Source organism: Rhinolophus ferrumequinum, chromosome 2 (genome assembly GCF_004115265.2).
Source record: "Rhinolophus ferrumequinum isolate MPI-CBG mRhiFer1 chromosome 2, mRhiFer1_v1.p, whole genome shotgun sequence".
Taxonomy (NCBI): Eukaryota; Metazoa; Chordata; class Mammalia; order Chiroptera; family Rhinolophidae; genus Rhinolophus; species Rhinolophus ferrumequinum.
The window spans coordinates 82,798,085-82,823,175 of record NC_046285.1 but is presented as its reverse complement, the minus strand read 5'-3'; the positions used below and the strand labels follow the sequence as shown (position 1 = coordinate 82,823,175).

At 41.5% G+C, this 25,091-nt stretch overlaps 1 protein-coding gene across 4 annotated transcripts in view; it reads left to right on the top strand.

The window, feature by feature from the left end:
* Positions 1-25,091, top strand: part of KCNAB1 (potassium voltage-gated channel subfamily A regulatory beta subunit 1) — a 361,917-nt gene that overhangs the window by 107,279 nt on the left and 229,547 nt on the right. The window contains exon 1 of one of the 4 annotated variants that reach the window (XM_033123860.1): positions 19,767-20,897. The exons of the other annotated variants lie outside the window; for them this stretch is intronic. Within the exon in view, the coding sequence (XP_032979751.1) occupies positions 20,677-20,897 (221 nt within the window). The 5' untranslated portion in view covers positions 19,767-20,676. Of the gene's footprint in view, positions 1-19,766; positions 20,898-25,091 lie in introns of those variants that run through there. 4 annotated transcript variants of the gene reach the window in all.

Sequence of the window (25,091 nt, the reverse complement as noted above, 5' to 3'; positions counted from 1 at the left end):
TTTCCTGCTGGCTGGAAAGTAGAGCAGTACTGTGTACAGTTGATAAGCCAACACTTTTATTCTTTTGTTGTTTATTCTTTTGGTGTTGCAAATTCTGCCCAAATCTACAGAAGAAAGGCATGGCGAATGGATTTGTCTTTGACAGCACTCTATTCCAAGCAGCTGATATGCTTCGGTTGAAAGACAGTATTAGTACGGTACACAATATATTTTCTCTTCTTTCAAAACATGGAGTTACTGAGGCTGTCTTCAAAGTCACTGTTCTCCAGAATTGGCACATAGGTTAGAAGTGCTTCTTGGCTCACTTCAAGTGTATGGGAAAAATACCCAAGGCCCTGTGGAAAGCTGAGTGCGCCCACGATGTATAACTTGAAACACTCCCCATCCTAATCCCCAAAGTACTCAAGAAAGACTCCAGTCTTAGTGTGGAAGCTTGGATGAGCAATATGGTAGGGCACAATAAACAGTTTTCCATACACGTTGTTTGTTTGTTTGTTTGTTTATTGTTATTAATTTCACGTGTACAAAACAATGTAATAGACATTTATCATTTATATCCCTCACAAACCTAATCTACTAATCTAGCCCCCCTCCCCTAATCTACTACCCCTCTGACATCGCATATAGCTGTTACATTTCCATTGTCTCTATTCCTAATGCTGGACTCCACTTCTTGTGACTATATATATATATATACATATAAAATTATAGTTAACATTCATTATTGTTCAGCTTCAGCTCCAGGTGTACAGTGCAGTGATCAGGCATCTACACCGTCCATGAAGTGGTCTCCCTAATAAGACAAGTGTCCAATGGATACCCTACAAAATCTTTACAACATTGTTGATTATATTCCCCAACCTGACTTTCGTAACCCCAGGGCCATCTTGTGGTTACCGCTTGTGCTTTCTAATCCCCTCATCTTCTCCCTCATCCCCACCCTCCCTCTCATCTAGCAACCCTCAGTTTTTCCTCTATGTCTCTGAGGCTGTTTGTGATTAGTTCGTTCATTTATTCTTTTCTTTAGATTCCACATATAAATGAGAGCATATGGTATTTGTCTTTCTCTGTCTGACTTATTTCACTTAACATAATGTTCTCTAAGTCCATCCATATTGTTGCAAATGGTCACATTTCATTCTTCTTTATGGCTGTGTAATATTCCATTGTGTAAATGTACCACAGTTTCTTAATCCAGTCGTCTACCAAATGCCTATCCAATAGGCATTTTGGTTGTTTCATATCTTGGCTATTGTGAATAATGCTGCAATAAACAAAGCATCAATTTTTTTGAATTAGAGTTTTGGATTTCTCTGCATAGATACCTAGGAGTGGAATTGCTGGGTCATAAGGTAGTTCCATTTTCAGTTTTTTGAGATACCTCCATACTGATTTCCATAATGGCTGCACCAATCTGCAATCCCACCAACAGTGCACAAGGGTTCCCTTTTCTCCACATCCTCGCCAACACTTATTGTTTGTTGATTTATCGATGATAGCCATTTTGACTGGGGTGAGGTGGTATCTCATGGTGGTTTTTATTTGCATTTCTCTAATGATTAGTGAGTTTGAGCATTTTTTCATATGTCTGTTGCCATCTGTATGTCCTGTTTAGAAAAATGTCTCTTCATGTCCTCTGCCCATTTTTTAATTGGGTTGTTTGTTTTTTTGGAGTTGAGTTGAGTGAGTTTTTTATAAATTTTGGATATTAACCCCTTATCGGATATACCATTGACAAATATCTTCTCCCATTCAGTAGGATCCCTTTTTGTTTTATTGATGGTTTCCTTTGCTGTGAAAAAACTTTTTAGTTTGACGTAATCCCACATGTTTATTTTTCTCTCTTACTTCCCTTGCCCGAGGGGATATATCAGTAAAAATCTTACTACGGGTAATGTCTGTAAATTTTCTTCCTGTATTTTCTTCTAGGACTTTTATGGTTTCAGATCTTACATTTCAGTCTTTAATCCATTTTTATTTTATTCTTGTTTATGGTGTAAGGAAGTGGTCGAGCTTCATTTTTTTTTGCACGTGTCTGTCCAGGTTTCCCAGCACCATTTATTGAATAAACGTGGTTTTATAAGCTTTTATGTCCTGCCTACTGGGTTATCTGAGCAAGAAAGCTCACCCATCAGTCATTTTACGTCTGAATTCTGACAAATGACACTTGGTATTCCTTCCTAACACAATCTAAACCCTAAACTAATAAAAATCGAAATTGTGCAGGGAGCAAAACTCATCTTGTGAGGAGCAGCCAAGAGAAGGCCAAATTATCAGATCATGTTTTCACCAGGCACTGATGGAGCAGTCATATTTGGCTCAGCTTATAGCATCACTGTAATCAGATACTTGGGTTATTGCATATACACAGAAAACACATAAAAGGTAGGTTGCTGCACCAGACTTTGTATTTACAAAGTCTGGGTTATTTCAGTTTACGTTCAAGATCATCAGTTGATTGTTTTGTTTTTATCACGTTATCTCACAAAATGGAGGTACTGGAATGAGATGCATAGCCGGTGCTTCTTGCTGGTGTGCGTTGGTAACCATGCCCTCCCATGGGGTCTTCTGGGCTCCATCCATGCTGATGGGCCATTGACCATCTCCAGCATAAGCTCTGTCTCAGTTCTCACCCTGGGCTTGTGGCGAACAGCAGAGTCAAGTGCTATTAACCAAATGAGCCAGAAGCCAGAACCCACATAGACCACCAAAGATCTCCTCTTTGTGAAGAAGTTCAAGTTTTAGTGGCTTCCAACCCAGGCGACTCTGATGGTTGCCATTCAACAGCCACGTGCCTGTCCGTTTCCTTGCTAAAAGTTCCCTGATTTTGATCCTTTTCCTCCAAGCAACCATGTGTGTAAGGGAGGGTCAGTGACTTCCCTGTATCTAAGGGTGATCCTTGATTTGTCTAAGCCATGTCCTCAGTGTGTGGACCCACGACATCGATCTGGGAACCTGTTAGAAATGCAAATTCTTAGGCCCCACCTGCTGGATCAGAGCTTCTGGGAAAGAAGGCCAGCAATCTGTTTTAACAGGCCTTCTAGGTGATTCTGATGCCTGCTCAAATTTGAGAACCATTGGCTTAAGCCAACCTTAGAGGCTCACACCCCGGTCTGTGACACGTTAGATGTGGCCATGTGATGCAGTCCCAGTCAATGAGATGTGAGGGGAAACTGAGGCTTCTAATGAATACACAAAAGACAGACACATGTCCGTTTTCCCCTGCCTCTGGACATTGATGTGCAGCCAGTGAACTTATGATATTCATGTAACGAGGTGTTTATAAAAAGGTTTGACAAACAACTGTCATTATTTCTTTGAAAAACGTGAACTATTACAAATACAAAGCCAGCAGAGGCTACGTGTAGTTTATGTGAAAAATTTATTTGGAATATTCTGGTCATGAGACCTTATTCTGCTGCCTGCCCTCAGAAGGACCACACGTCAGTCAGTCCAGAACAGGACACGCCGATGTCACCTCAAGGTCAGGCACCGGCCATAGGGAGGCGCCAGTCACTTCATGCAGATCCCTCGCCAATTGCTCTGTTCCCCGAGGAGAGCATTTTCCTGGGGCAGCGGAGAATGGCTATGCGTGGACGTCGATTGGCTCACTCATGCAAGGCAAAGAGGGCCCCCAGACTTGTCCTCGCAGCTGCTCAGTGGCCGCTGCCCGGGTCAAGAGCAGTGTTTGTGGAGCTCAACCACTTCTCTTTAAGGATTGTTTGCAGTTCTTTCCAGGCTTATGGGAAGTCTCAGTGTGCACTCTGCCCAAGGGCGTCCCAATATTTGATATTTAATTACAAAGGCTCACTGCTGAAAAGGTGACCTTTCATTTGGCTCTATTTTCTTAACTGAGCCCTGAAGCAGATGAAATATTAGTTGCTGAGAGCTGGGCTGGGGACTTTGGCTTGCTTTCCATTTCAGTTAGAGAGTTCACTTCGCAACGGTCGATCTGGTGTCATACAAACATCTTTTCCTTCCTCCAGTCTTCTTTAGCATCAAAATCCAAAAGTGTTTTCTGATTTCGCCTTTGGGGTTAGGTAATAGAGCTTATAAAGGAAGCAAAATGGTTTTTTCTTCTTTTCACTTTTAATACCGATTTCCCCGACAGAAAGGAAATCACAGTGAGTTATTAACGGCAGGACGTGCAGATTAATTAGCGGCTCCCTCTCTTTCCCCTACTGAATTGACTGTGGGGTGACACGGGGCCCCCCTCTCTGTACTCACACTGATTTATGGAACATTCAGCAGATTCGTTGGAGGGCCTTGTAGCCTATCTCTCCCAGCACGACTATTTATAGGCTACTTTGTTCCAACAAACCACTTTCATTCTGAGCTCCTTCGTCTGGTTGGTGTTGAACTATTTCCATCATCCGTGAGGAGGCTGTGAGCCAGATCTTATTTACACTTTGAAAGCATTAATATCATTTGGGTGAAGTGACTTAAGGTGGGGCATTAGGGATGACTGCAGTTAGGATTTTACTGTCACAGACACAAATTGGACACAAACATGAGGCAGGAAGACAGAGCTGCTATCGCTCATGATGCTCAAAATACAACCACAAAAATATATATAACATACGTTGCAACCAGACATGGCACCCACCAGAGTCCTTACTGCCTCCGAATCAAGTTAAGTAAGCTTTATTTAAGGTTCTTCATGATTTGACTCAATGCATTTTTCCTTCCCCATCTCCTGCTATCATCCCCTTTCACTATATCATCCAACTGTAGCACACTGCCTCTTCTGGTCTACACTTGCCCAACACTTCATGTATCCATGTCTCTGTTCACACTCAGCCCTGACTTGGGGTATCCTTATCTTCTCTAACAATGGGCTCCTGTGCCCTCAAACAATAACCTGTTCATTTTTTCAAAGCCCAGAGCAAATATCACCTCCTCCATGCAGCCTTCTCAGATTGTCACACAGTCACTCTGCTTGGCACTCTCCCCGTCCCCAAATTACCTGAGCTTCTTTCTTTTTTTGGTGATTTATTTATTTATTTTAATTTTTTAAAATTTCAATTGCAGTGGACATTCAATATTATATTAGTTGCAGGTGTACAGCTTAGTGGTTAGATGTATAACGTATGAAGTGATCCCACTTGGCACCATACATAGTTATCGTAATATTATTGACTATAATCCCTATGCTTTACTTGACATCTCTGTGACTATTTGTAATGGTCAACTTGTACTTCTTACTCCTTTACCTTTTTCACCCAGCTCCTCAACCCCCTCCCCCCGGCAACCATCAGTTTGTTCTCTCTATCTATGCGTTTGTTCCTGTTTTGTTTGTTTGTTTGTTTTGTTTTTTAGATTCCACATATAAGAGAAATCATGGATTTCTGTTTTTCTCTGTCTATCTTACCCTCTTGAGCATGCATTTCGTTCTCTCCTGTATGATAGTTATCTATTTTTATGTCTGTCTCTCTTATTAGACTTTAAACGGTTTCAGGGAAATATGGGTCTTGTTTATCTTGAAATTCCCTTTCCCAGCACCTAGAACAGTGCCCGGATGCAGTAAGATGTTCAGTAAATATTTGTTTAATAAATGGAAGAGCAATGTGATTTCTTTCCCGTATTAGACTCTTCCTCGGAAAAGGGAGAAAACAGCAGCCTTAGTTGGACGGCTGAGTTTGAATAATTTCAGTGAAACTGTTTGTCGTTAGGATTTAGCAGATTAATTTTAAATTAAAAAATGAAAACACATTGTAGAAATCTAAACCTGGAAATTCTTTGGAGGGGGATCCGGTCCATGCCCTGAGCCACATTCTATGGAAAAGTTGCACATTTACATCATTACCTAAAAACAGAAGTTTGAAACTCTGGTCTCTTCCTCTTCTTATAAGGACACCAATCCTGTCATGGAAACCCCTCCCTCGTGGCCTCATTTAAACCTAATTACCTCCCAAAGGCCCCACCTCCAAATCCCATACCACGGGCAGGTTATGCTTCAACATATGAATTTGGGAGAGACACAAATATTCAGTCCATAACAATGCCCAACATAAAGACAGCCTTTGATGGTGGCCAAGTATGAGAGCCATAGTTTACTTGGTGACTGGCTGGTGCAGTTCTTTCTCTTGGGGAATTTAGCTAGGAAGTTTACTGTTAGTCTGTAGTCCCAGGAGCAGTGGAACCAGAGACCAAGTAGCTGAGTCACTATAACATGGTGGATAAAGCACCAGAGTAGGAAAGAGCAGACGCCACCTGCTGAGGGTAGTCACAAGTAGATGGGACCACTAGAGAATATGGTCTCCCTAATGACCTTTCAGTTCGTTCTCAAGCAGGTCTTTTCCTTGTAATAGCCTTAGGTGGCTTTAGGCTTAACTATCTACCAGTCCAGAAGAAAGAGGGTTTCTCTTTTCTTAAGTCCCAGGATTGAGTATTCTTGAATTGATTTGGGTCACACGACCATCCTGAGTCAATCATTGTGACCTGGGTGATGGAACTCTCTCTGACTGGCCTAGATCACATGCTCACACAGGAGCTTGGGAGTGGGAGTCTATCCCACTTGAAACATAGGATGCTCTTATCAGAAGGGAGAAGACATCTTGGATGTGCAAAAAGAACAAACTCATTTCAGTTTCTTGTCACCTGAAAGAGCCCATCGAACACAACTACTATTCAGAGAAATAAATCCTCTCTTTTCTGTATCATGTACTGACATCTGGTCCTGTGGCCACAATTTAAGGACTTCCAGTGACAGCAAGCTTCCCAGGTCTCCACAGCCCGCTGTGTTGGTGAACAGCCCACATTTTCAGCAGGTGCTCCTGCCAGTTCTCCTTGGTCCTGCTTCTGTCCTATAAAACAACACTCTGTAATGTCTTCCCTCCTCCACATGACAGCCTTTTGAATTTCAGAAGACAGTTCACAATTATGAATGATTACAGGAAAATTAAAATCAGGCAATCATTTGCTGGAATGAACATATTTTCTCATTTACCTACATGTAACATTAAATATCTCACACCTACTCAATTAAAAGAAAAAAACCCAAGCCAAAAACATTAGGTGTCTAACTAACCTCTCTGCTCTTCCCCCACATGAAAGCTTTTATAACAAACAACCGTATTGCTCTGAATAATGCGCCATGCTGTTGAGTGGACGAGCACGGGGCCTAATAAGGATGTGAGCGGTGGAATGGCTAATCCCCCTCTACATGGCGAACACAACAGTGGTTGGTTTACACAGATAATGCAATCTGACTAGCAGGGAAATGGAATGACTGCTTCCAACTGTCTGTTGTAGAATGATACCTCACTTGAAAATGTCACTTAAAGAGTTACAAATGGGTGAATTGATCTGTAAATGAACCAGAAACATGTGGGGTATAAGCCAAAGAAAGCTCTTGGGATCTAATGACTCACTGTGCCTACTGCAAAAGCAAACCATTTTAGCACCCTGGAAGGACCTCCTGTAGCTAGTGCTTTTGCCTGAGGCTCCAAGTGAGAAGATTTTGGTGATAAGAAGATAGGGCCTCAGCCATTACCTTTGAGCACCTTGTCCTTCTGCTCAAACACCCTCAAGAAGACCTGAGTCACCGTCTGACAGGCAGGGAGACTAATCTAATCTGATAAAGTGAGTCCCCTTAAACTCAGAAGAGTTGGTTTCTGGAGAACATAGAACGTTCTTCCTAGTAGGTCAGCCTGGGAGGTCTGAAGTCAAAGGTGGCAGCATTAAACCCTCAGCTCACTGGGAGCCTTCCACATCCTGCAAATGGCCATCAATGGTCAGAGAGGGAGCTTTTTATTGACTGGCCTCATCTGGTTCTAAAGCCCTAATTCTGCTAAGGGCAGGAAATTGCCCATAAATTGCTGTATAAGGTAACACATCCCCTTCCCAAGCAAGAGCTTTGGGTAAAGGTTTAGCTAGTTCAAAGTGCCACCTCCCCATTAGAGCTGGTCTTTATGCCATTCTTCACGTTCTTGTTACTCTCCTTTGAGTTGTCCCCTGGTACCTGTGTGTCCCACTTGGTTCTTGGGGATTCTGCTGCACCCAGTATCTTCGATTGCAAACCTTGCACTGCCTCAGTGTCCAGCTTTGTGCTCCGTGACCTACTGTGTGCCTGGAGGTCCTAATGGTTCTTGGTGGTTTTGTTGCCCCATTCCACAATGTGGGTGACTCCAGGAGGCTGCCTCAGACACCACCCTCAGCTGTTGCTGTCATCCTCGCATGCCATCCCAGACCCAGTGTTGTGCCCAATGTGGAACTTCTTTGGGATGCCTCGGGCTCTGTCTCAGCCTAGTTAGGGTTTCTAGACTCTTAGCCCAGTGATGGAGGAAGCACAGACTCTTCTGGGAACCCCACAGCAACTAAACTCATCATTCTTCCTGATCCATCTTGAGTCTTCTCAGAGATTTCCCAGACCTCTGATCTCTGTCTACTTATAGTAAGTTCTATGTTCAGGCCTCCAGTTTTGCTTCTGACATAGAAGAGGAAGTGTGGGGCTTAAAAAACAAAGAAACAAATACCTTCTTTCAGCAAAATCATGTTTTGTTTTATTTTGTTTTGTTTTTAACAGCTTTATTGAGATATAATTTGTACATCATAAAATTCACCCAAAATAAACGTGTAACTCAATGATTTTAGTAAATTTATAGTACAACCATAATCAAAATTCAGTTTTAGAACATTCCCATAACCTCAAAAAATGTCCCCATGCCTGTTTGTAGTTAGTCCCTGTTCCCATTCTCAGTCCCAGGAAAGCACTGATCTTTTTTGTCTGTATAAATGTGCTTCTCCAGACCTGTCATACGTAAACATCAAATTATATAACGTATAGCCTTTTTGTCTGGCTTCTTTCACTTAGCATAATGTTTTTGAGGATAATTTATGTTGTTCCATGTTCCATTCTTTTAATTGCTGAACAGAATTGCATAAATATATAAATATAACACATTTTGTTTATCCACTTACCAGTTGATGAACATTTGGATAATTTTCTGGTTTTAGTTATTATGAATAGTGCTGTTATGAGAATTCATGTACATGTCTTTATGTAGTCATGTATTTTTATACCTAGAAATGAAATTCCTTGGGCATATGAGAAATTTGTGCTTTTTAAGAAATGACCCAACTATTTTCCACAGTGGTGTTACCATGTGATATTCTCATCAGCAATGCGTGAGGGTTCCAGTTTCTCCATGTGTTATGTTTTAATGATTAAACCAAAACACTTTTCATTCCCTATAAATCATTACTAGGAATGAAAAGTATTTTGTTGAATATTTTCCGGATTATCCTTTCTTTTTAGAGACTGGTCCACTTTGATCTCATTTTGTTGAATTGATCCCCTGACAACTGTATTAAATTGCCCAGTTTCCAAGCTTCCTTTTGGATTTAATGTCACTGCCTGCTCCTTGACTTCATCATGAGTCCTGTGACTGGAATCTTCTGTTCTCGGAACTCGAGTTCCAACTGAGTCTTGATCCTGAACCCCAGGACGTTATGATTCCAAAAACTACCTCTGCTGACGTGATAGTCAGCATTTTGGTAAGCATTTACCAAAAAAGAAGGTTTCATTCAAAAACTTGGGGGTACTCTTGATCAGGAAAATGGTAAATTTAATAACAAACCAGCTATTTCTTAAGGTTTTGTCACTGCTTTGTTATTCCCTCCACAGCTTGCATGCCTCGTAGCTTCCATTCTGTTTGTTTCACTGCCATCCTACTAGCGTCATTGCTACTTCTACCTCCCAAGTAGTCCATGTGCCATTGTCTCACCACCTCTGGGCCTGTGTTCCTTCCAGGGAGGCCCTCTGATTTGGTGGTTCTTTCCATTCTCACCATGGGTGTGGTGATGGATGATCCTTTCATGTGAGATCTCTGTCCCTGAGCCAGTATTGTTCCTGGGCAAAGAGCCTCTGAGTGGGGCATGGGCAAGCCCACCTTCCCTTATTTGACCTATGAGACTTCTTCTTGTTCTCTTTCTTCTCACCCCATCAAAGAAACCGCTTTCAGATGAGAGTTGTTCAAACCTGTGCTCTGGGTGAGTTTACATCCCCATATTGTCTTGGGCTGTTTGGTTGTATCTTCACTTTTGCTTTCTTGTCAGATTGGAAAGCAAGTCCAGTCCCCTGCCTTCTCTTCTCCCCATCTTTCTCCCAACCTCCTCCCCTGTAACCCATGCTTTCCCCAAACCGACTGTAGTCATTGAATGGTAGCTCCAAAAAAGATCTGTCAACATCCTAATCCCTATAACCTGTGAATGTGACCTTATTTGGAAAAAGTATCTTTGCACATGAAATGAAGTTATAGATCTTAAGATGCGATCGCCCTGGATTACCCAATGACAAGTGTCCTTATAAGACACCTGGAGGACAAGCACATTTGAAGGTGGAGTCAAACGTTGGACTGAAACAGTCACAAGGAATGCTGGGAGCCACCAGAATCTGGAAGAGGCAAGGACTGAATTGTCTCTTAGAGCCTTTGGAGGGGACACCGCCATGCTGACACCTTGATTTCAGGTTTCTGGCCTCCAGAACTGTGAAAGAATACATTTCTCTTGTTTTAAGCCACCAAGTTTTTGTTTGTTTGTTTGTTTGTTTAATTTAAAACATAAAATATGGGTTGTTCCTAAACTCTACCTGTTGGCCACTGGATTCCTTCAACTTCCTGTGTCAGAACGTAGCAACTGACACTGAGAAGCCAGATAATCTGTGACTACAGCCCTAGGAAACTAACATATTGAACTTTCCCCAAAATTGACCAACTGCTTCCCCATGGAGTTCAGTCAGCAGATTATGTTCAAGTTTTTTGTCTCCCTTCAAATCTTTCCCTGCATTTGATTTTAGCTAAAATTCTTTTCCTTTTCTCAGTCCCCTCCCCATTCTTACTACTCCTTTGCCAGTATTTCCTAACATCTACACAGAAATACCATATTGCACTTCTTCCTTCTTCTCTCATTTAACCACCATGGAACTCTGTAAAAAAAACAAGTAGGAGGTAGGGGGAAAGGGTGAATGCAGACTACTGGGGACAAACCACAATTATTAGCGATGTCTCAGAAATTTCAACGTAGTGATTAGATTTCTACCCAGTTCTGGCACTATCCCAGAGTTCGATATAAATTCATTTATTCAGTCAACAGGAATTATAAAGTACCTCCCTGCATAGCCATGTTATAGACTGAGACATATCCTTCTCTTCTAAGGAGCTCAGCTCTCATTAATTTGATTGACTATGGACTTATATCGGTTCTCTTCCATTTAGTAGAGGTCAATTCTAGGGAGGGTCAATCAGTCTTGGGTTGACAGAGTAGTCGTCATTACCCAAAATTCTTTTAATATTCCATGTTTAATTGTTGCGATCCTTAGTGGACCAGACTACTTCTTGCCTGCCTCCCCAGCAGGAATCCATATCAGATCTAGAGAGAAACAAATAAACAGTGATTTGATTTGCTAAATTCTTCTCGACATCAGTCAGCAAAGCTTACTGGTCACATCCTGGATAATTGCTCCGGATACTTTTTGTTAAAAAGTAAGCTGAGTTGCCTTGGTGATGTGTATCCCACAGTACTGGTGCTGTGAAATAAAAAGAAAAAAGGCATTGGTCTTCCCACCATGACAAGTACACTCCCAGGCTCCTCATTCCTTCAAGCATTATTTCTATTTTTCTGGGTATCATTTTTTGTTGTTGTTTCATAATGTGAAAGTAAAATGTACTTGCAGCAGAAAATCATATACTATCAAAATAAAAGAAATAAAAATTACCCCTAGTTCCACCACCTACCAATAACTATGAATGATATTTGTGTATGTCAAACATACCCAATAACGAAATATATTTGCGTATATGTATATCCTTTTGTTTCTCTGCAGAGATAGATAATTTTTGCTTCTGTCAAAATAGGCTCATACTGTACATATTATTTTGTGAATTGTTTTTTTCAGCTCACAGTGCATTGCAAACATTTCCCCATCATCTTTCTATTAGAACTGGCAGTAAGAAGCATCATTCTTCCATTAGCAGATTTTACTTGATGGCTGGCTGATTCCAGCAGTCTCCTGCTGGTTTTCCTCCATTGAGTCTCTTCTCTTATGCCTCCAGGCCATTCTATTGGCTTCCAGATGGAGCTTCCAAAAATACTGCTTTACACTCCTCACCCTGGACCAAAATCCTTGATGGACCTTCTTCCTTCAACCTGCAGCTCTCCCAAGGAGGAGAGGCTTCACCCAGACTTTTATTCCAGACTGTTTGCAATGGACTCCAGTTCACTTGCATCATTTCTAACTACATCCTTTTAAAATAGGGTTCCATCCAAAGTGCTTTGCTCATTATTTCCCAATGGGCCCCTCAACACCCGCCTGCTACCTTTGCTAAAGCTGCTTCCTCTGCTGGTGTATCCTTCCTCCCCTATTCTCTTTCCTTGCCTGGGTTCTTCTCTGTCCCTAAAGCTCAGCTCTGTTCTGATACCACCATAGTTTCTCTAACTGCCCTAACCCCCAGGAGTCTTCCCCTCTTCTTATAGAGTGGGTATCAGCTATACCACTTGTCTGACATATGGGGCAGGCAACTGGTCATCAATAAATGTCTGCACGCTCCCCAGACAGGAAGGGAGCCCTATGAGGAGGGGCTGAGTCCTCCACTTTTTTGCCTCATCAGGGTATAGAACTTGTCAACTGAACAATGAAAAGTGCATACTGACGTGGTGATCAATGCATGGTGATGACAACTAACTGTCTTAAGGATAATGTGAGAAAATGAAAAGACACATGAAGACACACAAAATTATAGCCGAGGTAACTACCTTGAAAAGTTGTCAACTATATAAAATAACAACAATCAGTAAACTATGCATGAAAAATGAAAAACGCAAAAACCAAGAAAATATTAACAAAAATGTTAAACATTGAAAGTCTGGATTAATGCGTGACATTTTTTTTCCTTCTTGCCTCCACATATCACTGTTTCCTCTTAGAATCTGTGATAAGTTTATAATTTAAAAAAACTTAAATTTATTTTATTTTACTTACACGAGTAATACATGTATATTGTAAAAACTTCTGACAACACAGTGCTTGATAGAGCACAAGATGAGCGCTTGATCCTTATATCCTCCAAATGAATTTTGTTTTAAATGTAACGAAAGCCTACAAAGGGAAAGACTTAAATGAGGAAAAAAATCTCATAAGATCTTACATCTGCTCTTTTTATAACTCCTCCCCTTTGAAAATGAAGAGAATAAAGAGATGAGAGAAGACATCTTTTATAAAAATATAATAGACATTATGAGGTAGAGTGACATGTATAATAATGGCTTTCTCACCCTAAGACCAACAAATTTGAACGGAAACAACTAAATTTTAACCCATGAATGTATTTTTGGAAATACCTTCAGGTTGCTTCTTTTTATCAACCCCATCGGGCCAGGGTGACTTCAGGTGAAAAGCTCCTCCAGAGTCTGATTCACTTCTCAGTTTTGCAAAGGTGAAGATGAATGTTTATTTGACTCCATCTATAGAGTACTCAGTTGAGAGCCCAATTAATTTAGATGTTGAACAAAGGCTGATGTCCCCACCTCCCTTTGCTCTGGAATGAGATAATGGATGTAAAAGCCTTTGATACAATGCCTGGCACACAGTGGGTACTCAAAACTCTGTTCCTCTCTCCTTTTCTCCCTCCCTCCCTCTCTCTCTGCCTCCCTTCTTCTCTTCCTCCCTCCCTTCCTTCCACAGTATTTTAGATTTAAATTGTCATGAAATAAAAGTTTATAAGATACTCTCTGAGAAATCATCACAGTTCATCAATTCCTTGAAGCATATATTTCTCCTTTGCTGAAACTGTGACATGATTGATAGTTGCTGTTGGCTTGGGGTCCCTCAGGATGTGGTAGTTAATACTGCAGGTGTGCGTCACAACTTTCAGAGGGGGTGTCACCAGCTTGGGAAAAAATCCCAGAGACAATTGTTGAGCATGTTTTCTTTAAAAAAAAAAATGCCACGTTACCAGCACAAGGGAGGACAGTGTGGACAGATGTGGACATTGATGACTCACAGTAAAACATCCAGAAGCATCAAATTCTGAATGTGAACACATTTGGGGGATTCTTTAACCAATTTATTCCCCTCATATTTTCACGTATGTACATGAGTGAAAAAAAGCAAAAAGTATTTGGTTCTGACTTTACTTATAAGGAATTGAATCAATCAAAAGTTGAGGAAGAACTAATGGCATTTATAAAAAAAAAAAAATAGACCATGTGTCCCTGTTTTCTCCCAGCTCTATATCCAGGTTCCAGACAAGTTTATGAGAAATTACCTACCATGAAGAGGCCTGAACAAAATAATATGAATTGTGAATTTCCTATTTTTCCGCACCTGCTTCCTGCAGTACTGTGGCACCTTGCCTTAAATGTATAAAGCGATAGATACATACTGGAAATCTTGCTGATATATCTGATGTATCAGAAGTTTCAAATTAAGGAAATATTTGTCAGTGGCTGTGGGTATAGTTTAAATGTTAATTGAAAAGCTTAACCATCCTTAATTATGTTTTGGTTTTGGACATGTGGCTGGTGATGTAAGAATACTTGTATTGAGCCTGTCCTCAGAATTTCCTGGTAGGGGTTCTCTGGTGAACCTTTTTTTCCAGGGGAGCAGACGAGTAGATACCTGATAGATTCTTCTATTTAGCAGAGCCTTGAGTATTTCCAATTTGACCTCTCAATTTTACTTTCTCTGTTATCCCCAAACCTATGCCTATCTAAATGTGGGCCCGTGCTAATTTTCACGGCTGGTTCAATTTGTCAGAATATGATAAATTGTTCTCCAAACCCACGTGTTAAGAATTTCTGATAAATAGCAAACTCTCACCCTAACAATTAATTCCTCTTTTAATCACAAATAATAAGCACATAAAGTGGCTTGCCATCTGCACACATGCATGTTTAAAATTATTTGGATATTAGCAGCTTCTTTTGTGTTTTGAATGAATCCGATTTTTCCTGGCTGCAAAATTAAATGTTTTGTGGGCCTGGCTGACTGTGGTTTCCAATGGAATATAAACTATAGGTTCTAAGTGGACTCAGCAAAAAGCATTTGATTCTGACTTTACTTATAAGAAATTGAATCAATCAAACATTTTCCAGGTAATTGGAAGAAAAAGTTTTTCTTGAGCAATAGGAATAAAGTATTATGAAGTATTAAAAAAAAGGTTGATAAAAGGCATATTCAAAAGCTACCAAAAATGAATGATTTAATTGTTCTGAATTTTTCAGACTTTTAATATAGAATTTTCCTTCCTCATAATAAGAATAGGGCTTCTCTTAAATTGTATTCATCGAATGAATATAATTGAATATTCATTAAATTATTGAATATTCATTAAATTATATTCAAAGCCCTTCTCACAAGGAAGTTCTTGCAGTGAGGAGCAGTACGCACAGTGGTTAGGAAGGCAGTCACCCTCCCTCCCCCCGCTCGCCCCGTCCCTTACCAAGGTAAGTCCCAGGTCTGCAGCTTCTGGCCGGTGTTACCTTGGGTAAGTTATTTGACTCCTCTGTGTTACATGTTTCCTCATCTATAGGATGCAATTGATAACGTAGCACCCCCCCTCATTTGATTTTATGAGGATAAAATGAGTTAATACATGTAAGGTGTTCTTAGGAGTTTCTAGGATATAGGAAGTGCTGTGTAAGTGTTACTGCTATTAGTAATTGCTGAAGTCTCCCTATGAGCTTGAGTGAGAGGAAATGAAAGACTTCCTCACAGCCCTGCTTTACTAAATTGAGATGGACACTTAGCGGTTAGCCCATGTCCCTGCTGTGGTGGGCCAAGCACTGTGTCATGGAATTCCCACCAACATCCAGGCAAGCATGTTCTTGTACCATTTTTTCCTCACAGGAGGCTGAGGCACAGGAAGGTTGAGAATACTGCTCAGTACACATGGGAAAGAAGGGGTAAAGCTGAGCTGGGATTCACACCAGCTCTAACTCACTCCCCACACTAGAGTCCTTCCTTGTTACCATCAAGACTCTAGGATGACCATGAGAAGATACGGTGCAAGTTAAGCAGCCTGTGGTCTGTTGTGACCAGCTCTGTACCATGAGCCAGAGATGACTCTTTGACATTATTTGGAAAGAATTCCAAAGATCAGGTAATAATAGAGATCAGCTGAGACCAAGGCGAAAGTTCAGGGTAAGTAGTAATTTGGCTCTGTAATCTTGTAATCTGAAAAAACAACTCATGCAATGTATAAAACAAGAGAGGATCTTGGACATAAATATGTATCGCCCTCATATTTCAGGTGAGAGAAAAGAGGCACAGAGAGCTGTAATGACACCTGAGGTCACAGGCAAAGTGACATATCCGGGTTTGGAACCCAGGCCTTTGCTTCCTGGTGCAGGCCTGTCTCTACTACCTCATGACACTTCCAAGGTTTCTGGTTCTGGATGCCCAATATAAAGCAAGCCCTTAAAAGGGCAAATTGGCAAAATAAGGAGATTACTAAGAACAAGGAAAAGTACTAGAAGTGCCTTGAAAACCACATTTTTTTTTTTTTTAATCAAACATCACCATGTAGAGCCTGTATGCCTTTGTGGAAAGGGGTTGTGTTTGGATCTGGGCTTTGGAGCACATTTGTAGTGTTGGCTGAGGATGTGTAGAGTGGCCTGATAGTGACATTCATCGTGGTCTAATAATGACGTTTATGAGCACGTTCCTGAGAGAGCTCCATAGTTTCTCTTGACCAAAAATATAAGAATTAAAATAAAAACAAGCAATATCTACATCTGTATTAATTTGTTAAGGCTGCTATAACAAAATACCACAGATTGGGTGGCTGAAACAAGAGACATTTATTTTTTCAGAATTCTGGAGGCGGGAAGTCCCAGATCAAGGTGTCAGCAGGATTGATTTCTTCTGAGACCCCTCTCCTTAGCTTGCAGATGGCCGTCTTCTGCCTGTGTCCTCACATGACCTGCCCTCTGTGTGTGGCTTTGTCTTAATCTTCTCTTCTGATAAGGACACCCATCATTTTACCTCAATGACCTCTTTAAAGACCCTATCTCCAATACAGTCACCTTCTGAGATACTTACTGGGGATTAGGACTTCTACATATGGATTCGGGGGGCCCATAACTATATCTATGCCTCTATCTATATTTATATCTCTGTATACATACACACCTGTATCTGTATCTGTGCGTATGTCTATATCGATATCTATACCATTTGTGGGTCTTTTGTGAACCTGAAATAATAATAGTGAGAACTCCTCCAAATCCTACTGTGTGACCATGAAAAGATACGTATTCCACATCTGATTTCCCCAGCTTCATTAGCATGTGGCCTGTTAGCACGAACTTATTAGGAATGAGCATCCTCACAGCCAACTATTATCCGATTTCCGGGCTCCTGAGACCTACTGCTCCATTAATGACGGGCAGGGTGAGCTCAGCTGGGTAAGTCACCAAGCTGCTGGCTGGTTGTCAGAAAGCCCATGTGGCGACAGATCTGAAAAGGCGCAGTGTGGGCAGCAAGGAAGAGGCTCGCACTGTGAGCACTGCTCTGGCCTCAGGTCTTCGATTCTCTCGCAGGCGTGTACTGAAGGCTGGAACACTTGCCTCCACAGGAGGTGCAGGTGTGAGTGTGGGGCACTTATTCACTCCTTTTAAGGAGCGAGCTGTGTGAAAGTAGCATGTGCAGGATTTTCTTTCTTTCTTTTTTCTTCCTCTTCTTCTTTTTTTTTTTTTTTTTTTAAGGAAACAAGTTTCTCTAAGAATTTGGCATACGCCCATAATCCTCCCTTCCTCTCTCCTCCTTCCTTTGCTTCCCTGTCTCCCTCTCTGAATTATTTATAGAGTGAGGGCCTGCTATGCACAAGGCACTCTGCTTGGTCTTGTGGGGGATAAAAGGGTGACTCAGAGGCACTCTGCTATGCATGTTTTATTCTGATAACCCATTCCCTCTGCTGCTCATGTTTTCAGGCATTGCTCTTCGTTCTGACACTTCAGCTAGCAGTGTCCAGATCCCTGGCACCCTCAGCACCCCCTCCTCCCTGTAGCATTGGCAGCACTTGTACCTCAGGCCTTAGCCACCTTCCACACCTTCTCCCCCTTAGCCACTGACTCCTGACCCCTCTGGCCCTGTGGTGGTCATCGCTGGGTTCCGTCTTGCCTCCCAGGCTGCTTTATTTTTTCCCCCTTTTTGGAGCTGTTCCTTCTGATTCCTCCCACTTCTTCCTCTTCTCAATTTGACTCTTTTCCTGATTCGCATTGATCATTTCCGATGAGGCAGCTTAGTGTGAAAAAATAAACATTCTAATGATCTGCTTCCTCTCTGCCCACTGCTGTTTATTCCAGGGAACAAAGATGCGCTTCAAGAACTCCTGCCTTGGAGCTGAGGGTAAAAAGAAGGCGTCCTAGGTTCATTTGTCCCTTTCTACAACCCTCACCCCATCCTAATGTTACTTCCCAACCACTGAAAACTAGACAGTTTATTTATATTTTAAAGTAAAGAGTGGGAAGGGCATGGAGGGTAAAAGAGGAAATTCCACAATATGCTTTAAACCTCTTCTGCAGGTTATAAAATGTTAAGATTCATATCTGGAATAGAACTGAAAATAGGCACAGATTGTACTTAACAATTTTATTTCTACACCTTAATTTGGCTGGGAAGAAGTGGTCAGACCTGCTATTTTTATTTTGTTTTATGTTTTTTATTACATAGACACAGACAGAGTGTGTGTTCCCCCCACATCCACCAACCTCTGGGATGACAGACTCCCTTCTTTCCTGCTAATCAAATTCATGCCCCAGGCAAAGTCCCTTCCCTCTGTGAGGGTGGCCTGGACATCCATGAGCTCCTAGAGGTGCAGCCTTTGTCTAAGTCACCTTTGTCACCCAGCAACAACAAACCCAGGTACCTAATAGGGTCTTAGGAGAAGTGTGGGGAATTAATAAATGAGGAACTTTCTCCAGCTTCCTGTAATCATTCCCCTGCTAAGCCCTGGTAGACTCGGTGTCTGTATAACTCACTCTAACTAATGTGACCCTGACATTGTCAATTAGCCCATTGAAGACGGCATGCTTTGTACTTCTCACCCAGATTGCTAGTTCCTTGAGGAAAGGAACACTGCTCCCTTTTTTTCTGCCACATTTCTCTCTATTGCCTAGTACAGAGATGGTGCTCATAAATATTGTTGGTTTCAGCTCTGTTTCTTTTTGCTTGACAGTGGTGTCTGGAAACAGAAAACTGATTTTGCAGAAGCCACGATTTTAGTGTACATTCATCGTAGAAGGATTCTGGCTTCATGCATTTCAAACAGAGAAATAAATTGTTATTGGCCAATTGATACTTGGTTTGATTCAACCACGTTTATTGAGCAGTTGCTTTTCACTTGACACTGATCCAGGCAATGTTCCCACCTCACATCTTGCTGCCCACCACTGATCTGGGGACAGTGCTTATCCTCACCAGCTGGCCGTAGAGGACCAGCAGGCAGTGTACATGCTTCCGGCCACTGGCCTGGACCTTTCTGGATGGTGATGTGGACCTCTGCTCACTTAGTGCAGCCCCTTTTTGGGTGGTGCTGGACTGCTGCCTCCTCGCCCATCCTTGGCCAGCCTTTGGGAGCCAAAATAGAGCCCGCAGCAAGTTAGCTGTCTTGACTCCAAAAAGTCTGCACTGTGGCTTTTCAGGAAACTTCAAACTTATCTGCTTAAGAAATAATGTGCAAAGGGTAAATGAACCCTGGCAAGGCTAATAATAGGGACTTTAGGCTGTTTTAGCAAGCCAGCCAGTCACAGAGTAATCACGTGTTAATTCCCTGGCAGGTTCGGTGGCAGAAACACCCCCACGCCACCCTCCCCCTGTTCCAACTGTTGTGCTGCAGCAGGATTTGGTCTGAGTCTGAGCAGAGTCCCCCTTCATGAGCAGCCCTCCAGATTCTGTTACAGCAAGGGTGTGTGAAAGTGATCCGTGCCTTCCCGCTGCACACAAAGACAAGGAGCTCTTTAAGGGAACTCACTGCCTGCTTCTCCTGCAGCTACAAACCCGTGTCCCTGTGGGCTCAGCGACCAAGGCTTTTGCCTGAAAATGAATGGGGAGGGGTCTTGAGGAGCCCCCAGGACCTCCCAGAGAGGGGCAGGGAGGGAGCTGACAGGCTGAGCGGATGAGGACCACCGGTCCCCGGGGCCGGGCTTGCGTGTAGCGGCTTCGTGCGATGCTCCGCGTGCCAGTTGAGCATCCTGCCTGAGGTCCGGAGGGTGCTGGCGGCGCATCTTGCGGCATGCCTGCGTGGATTTGAGCCATCGCCCAGAGGCGAGCCCGCATTCAGACACGGCGGATGGGCTTCCTGCAGGGCTGTGTGTAGTCACCACGAATGATCAGCCCTAGGCATCTGCAAAAGCCTCCCGACTACATGGATTTGGCTGTTTAATCAGCCGAGGTCACTGCCCGGGAAGACTTGCTAGCCTGATCCGCGCTCCAGCTGCTGTGACAACTTCAGGGCTGGCTGTTTACTTCTCTCGGTGCCCGGGGCTCTGTCCTGCACCGCAGCCACTTTCCCGGCTCTGAAGTCTGCCGCGAGGACTCCTCTGACGGCATCCCAGGAAAGGGGGTGCGCCAAGGAGGGGTTACAAGGCTAGCAGAAACCCTCCCAACTGCTCAACCTCTCGTGACTGCCTGTGTTTTGGGGTTCTGAGAGGGACCGTGTGCTGCCCGGGGAAGCAATGCAAGTCTCCATAGCCTGCACAGAGCACAATTTGAAGAGTCGGAATGGTGAGGACCGACTTCTGAGCAAGCAGAGCTCCACCGCCCCCAATGTGGTGAACGCAGCCCGGGCCAAATTCCGCACGGTCGCAATCATCGCACGCAGCCTGGGGACGTTCACCCCTCAGCATCACATTTCTCTCAAAGAGTCCACCGCAAAGCAGACTGGCATGAAATATAGGTATGGATGTACGATTCCCTCTGCCCAGGGTTTCCGTGTTCTGTATAGGTACAGTGGAGACAGTTCACCGGTTTTGAAAAGTGACTTACTCATCTGTGGGTTGCTTAATTTAGAATTCTCAGGTGTCTCTAAAATAGCTCTTTAGCAGGGTGGAAAACCCAAGGTGGTTGTGTTGTGTTGTGTGTGTGTGTGTGTGGGATTTTTTTATTTTGTTTTTTAATGTGGCCTATTTTGTGCATTCTAAAGTATTAGGAACACCTTAGAAGCTGTATGAATTCCAGTCTGCGGAGAATAATACACTGCTGGAAACTGGTATTGAGATCAGGGTAGTTTTTCAACAGCAAATGTGATTGTCCTATTTTATGGTACAGACTGTAGTTTCTGTGATTACACTATTAAAAATAGTTTCCCATCTAATACTGCATTCTTATTTATCTTTTGAAACACCATGGTAACAAATGCTATGCAAGCCTTTGAGGAAGTTTTGTTGCAGGAAGAACCCTCCACCCACCAAATGGCAACTTAGATTGAACACTGACATATTTAAATCTAAATTACTGCTCGAAATAAATCTGGGCCATGGTGTGAAACATGGAGAAAAAGTCCATTGTTGTAATACAACTATTTTCCGTATAAAATTTTAAGCTCCCTCTTCCTCTATGTTGTTTTCCATAGTTGGAAATCTTCCTGGTAATAGTTGATGCTGTCTTTAACAGGGAATGACTTAAATTTGATAAGTAGAAAATTTCATTATTCAATTATGTGACTCCTGCCTCCTCATTATGTCTGCTTTGTACCAAGCCTTTCTAACTTTATTTCTTTTAAACTATTATGCTTCTAATCTCTAAAAGTGTTTGCAGATGTAGAGGAGAAAAGCTAATGATGTATCTTCCGAAGGCTTTGGTTACTTTAATTTGCAGATAGGATTTTGTCAACGGTTTACATTTAAATATCCAGCATCTTTCCTAGGAACCAGATTTTAGAATAGAAAGAACTTAATGCAATTAAAACAATTCGCACCTAAGACCATTTCCCATGTGGGGCTTTTGAAATAAGCATTTAAAACAATTTCTAGAAAACTTGTCCTTGAAAAGTTTCTTTGCAGAGTTACAGGACAGCTTCTCATTGAAAAAACTCCAAGCACTGTTGTTTTGATGTATTTTTGAGCCATTAAGAAAGAAAGCTGTGAGTGGGGGATGTCCTAGCGTTAAAAACCATAGCTAAAGCTCTTTGCCCCAACCTCAGTACCATGCAAGCAGTCTGACTCCAGCCACCTCTTTGAAGTGTCTGCTGTGTCTCTCTGCTTTTCCCAATATTTTCATGAAGGAGAGTAGGGCCCCACAATGACAGTTTGCTAACTGAGACTGCAGTATTGAGTGCATTGGCATCTTCTATTGCTGCTTCTGTGGCACACACCCAACCCCTGCCCTGTGGACGCAGTTCAGGTGCTGAGATGGAGATGAACTGCTCTCTGCCTTCCTTGGCAGGGCCCTAGGAATAGGACACTCAGGGTAAAGCACATCACAAAGGTGATTTGGATTGTGGCCTTTGGCACTTTAGCAGCACCATGAACTTTCTTTTTGTAAACCAGAAGAAATAAAAAAGAACACCCTTCATTTATTGTGGCAGAGTTTCATAGTTGCTTGTGGATCATTATACTGGAAGAATTTGGTCTAGTGAAGGCTTTTAGAAAGCAGGAGATTTCCATTAAGAGTTTGCTGGTAACTTACAGCTGAGCTCAGATGGGATGATAATTGTCTCCCCTTGCCGAAAGCTCAGTGGGCAAGATTCACTTGGGCGTGTTTCATCACTGGTAACTAAGGACAGCTCTTTTCTACAAAACGTTAGCCATAGGTGGTCTTCTGTACACTTTGAATTCAATTGTACGATTTGCTGTTTATGGTGACTGGACAAGATACCTTACCTCTACTCTCCCTCTTATTCTGAACCCTTCCATCTATATCAGGCAGGTGGTTTTGTGTTTGTGACTTAACCCCTCTCTTTTTCAAATTCCACTCAGGGTGACCTTTAGGAAAGAGATTACGAGATTATGCCAAGTGTACATTAAGACTTCTTAGTGTTGGAGAGAGAAAGAGAGACAAAGAGAGGTAGGTGGAGAGAGAGACGAATTATACACTTTATCAAAAATAATAGAAGTATTTTTATTAGCTTAATTATCCTTTTCTTTGAAATTGATGTCACTAAAATTTAATGTGCATGTATGACTATTGATCAATGATAAATAGCAAAACATAAAAAATAATGCTATAGAGTTGGGGAGGTAATTAGCTTACGTAAATGACCAGGAGAATACCTGAAGGAACTAGAATAGAAAGTCAGTGGCTAATTGTGTTTAAAATAATAGTCTCATCCTAAAAAATGATTTCCGTAGGCATAGCTTAATCTGGATCCGTGAACTCTATAGGAAATCAAGATCATTATCTTTTTGTGCACGTTTTTTTCTGAAGAGAGTGTTCATAGCTTTCATCAGAATTTGAAAAGTGTCTACCACTCAAATATTGTTACAAGCAGTGTTATAGAGTGAAGAGGTATTCAGTTAGTCAACAAATATTTACTGAGCATCTATTCTGCACCAGGAACTCTACTAGAACTGGGTACACAAAGATGTAGAACCCAGGCAAGGTTGGGGGCTTACATTCAGTTTGGGGAAACAGACCATGAATAAGAAAACGAACAAATAATAATCTATGGTGAGACATTTTCTTATAAAGGCTATATTTTGGGGAGAGAGAGTCATGTCTGGGCCTTCTTGGTTTATCCATTTTGAGGCTGCCATGTTGTCCTCAGTTCCAGGATTATGGTTACATCTTGAGGCATGAGTAAGTGTGCCCATATCTACCACCTGTTTTTGCCATCACAAGGACTTCTTTCAGGTTCCAATTCTGCTGTAAGGTGCTACTTGGCCATTGAGGACGTACTTATAACCCTGGTAAAGTAGTAGAATGCCTTCTACTGATATAATGCCTTATGATTTTTAAAGCGTAACTCATATCATAGTCTATGATTACCATTCATAAATCAAAAACTCATGAACATGGGATTTTAGAAAAAATTAATATACACTTGTGTGAAGCATATAAATTCTGCAAGAATAAAATGCTCAAAGCCTCTGTTAGATCCACACTACCACTGTGCAAGACTCTTGCATAAAATTTGCTGTTGTTTCAAGGCTGAGGATGAAAAAATCCACTAGGACAATTTGCTACTTAAATGATACTGTCAGCCCAAGAGAACAAGATTTCACTTAACGTTTAACCTGGGGACTATCCTGAATGTAAATAACATAGGACTATTTTGTTTCTTCTAGTTTTTATACTTGTGCTTTTTTAATGCATGAGAGTTTATGTTATTTTTACATATGTTTTTAATCTCAGAGTTCATCACACTATGTTAGAGTTTGATGTACCATCTTCAACCATATACATGATAAATGTAGATATGATAGATGTAGATACATACGTGAACCCTTCATCCTAAGAAAACCAAATCACTTAGAACAGAAGTTAAGTCAGATTTGTTTGGTTGTTTTTGCTTGTTTGGTTGGTCAGGTGTTATTAATCTATTTGTTTATTTTTTTAATAACTTTTTAGAATGCTTTTGTCATTCAGAATTGAGCACATTTGTACCAATAAGCTACCCCCCACCCCCATTCTAAAATTGTTACTTTAACTATAGAATTATTTCAATATTGATGGACTCAATTTCATTGAGAAAAATTTTATCTGTAACATATACATCCATGTCAACGTAACCTTGTGCTGTATAGTTACATAAAACAAGCTTTGAAATTCTTAAGAGAATTCTTTACAAGAAGAAATATTGTCTGAGCAATAATCTTTAATTCCACTAAAAACTTCTCTTTTTCCAGTTTTTTTAGGCTAACCGTTATCATTATTGTCATCATTTAAAATTTTTTTGAAATAATTATATATTCAGGAATTCACACATACACACACACATGCACACATACAGGGAATTTTTGTTTACCCTTAATCCAGTTTTTTCCAGTGATAACATCTTGCATAACTCTAGCACAACATCAACACGAATAAATTGATGTTGATACAATCCATAGAATCTATTTAGACTTTACTCGTTGTGTATATATTCATATGTGTGTAAGTTTATATGTCTATGCAATTTTATCACATGTAAGACTTTGTGTAACTACCA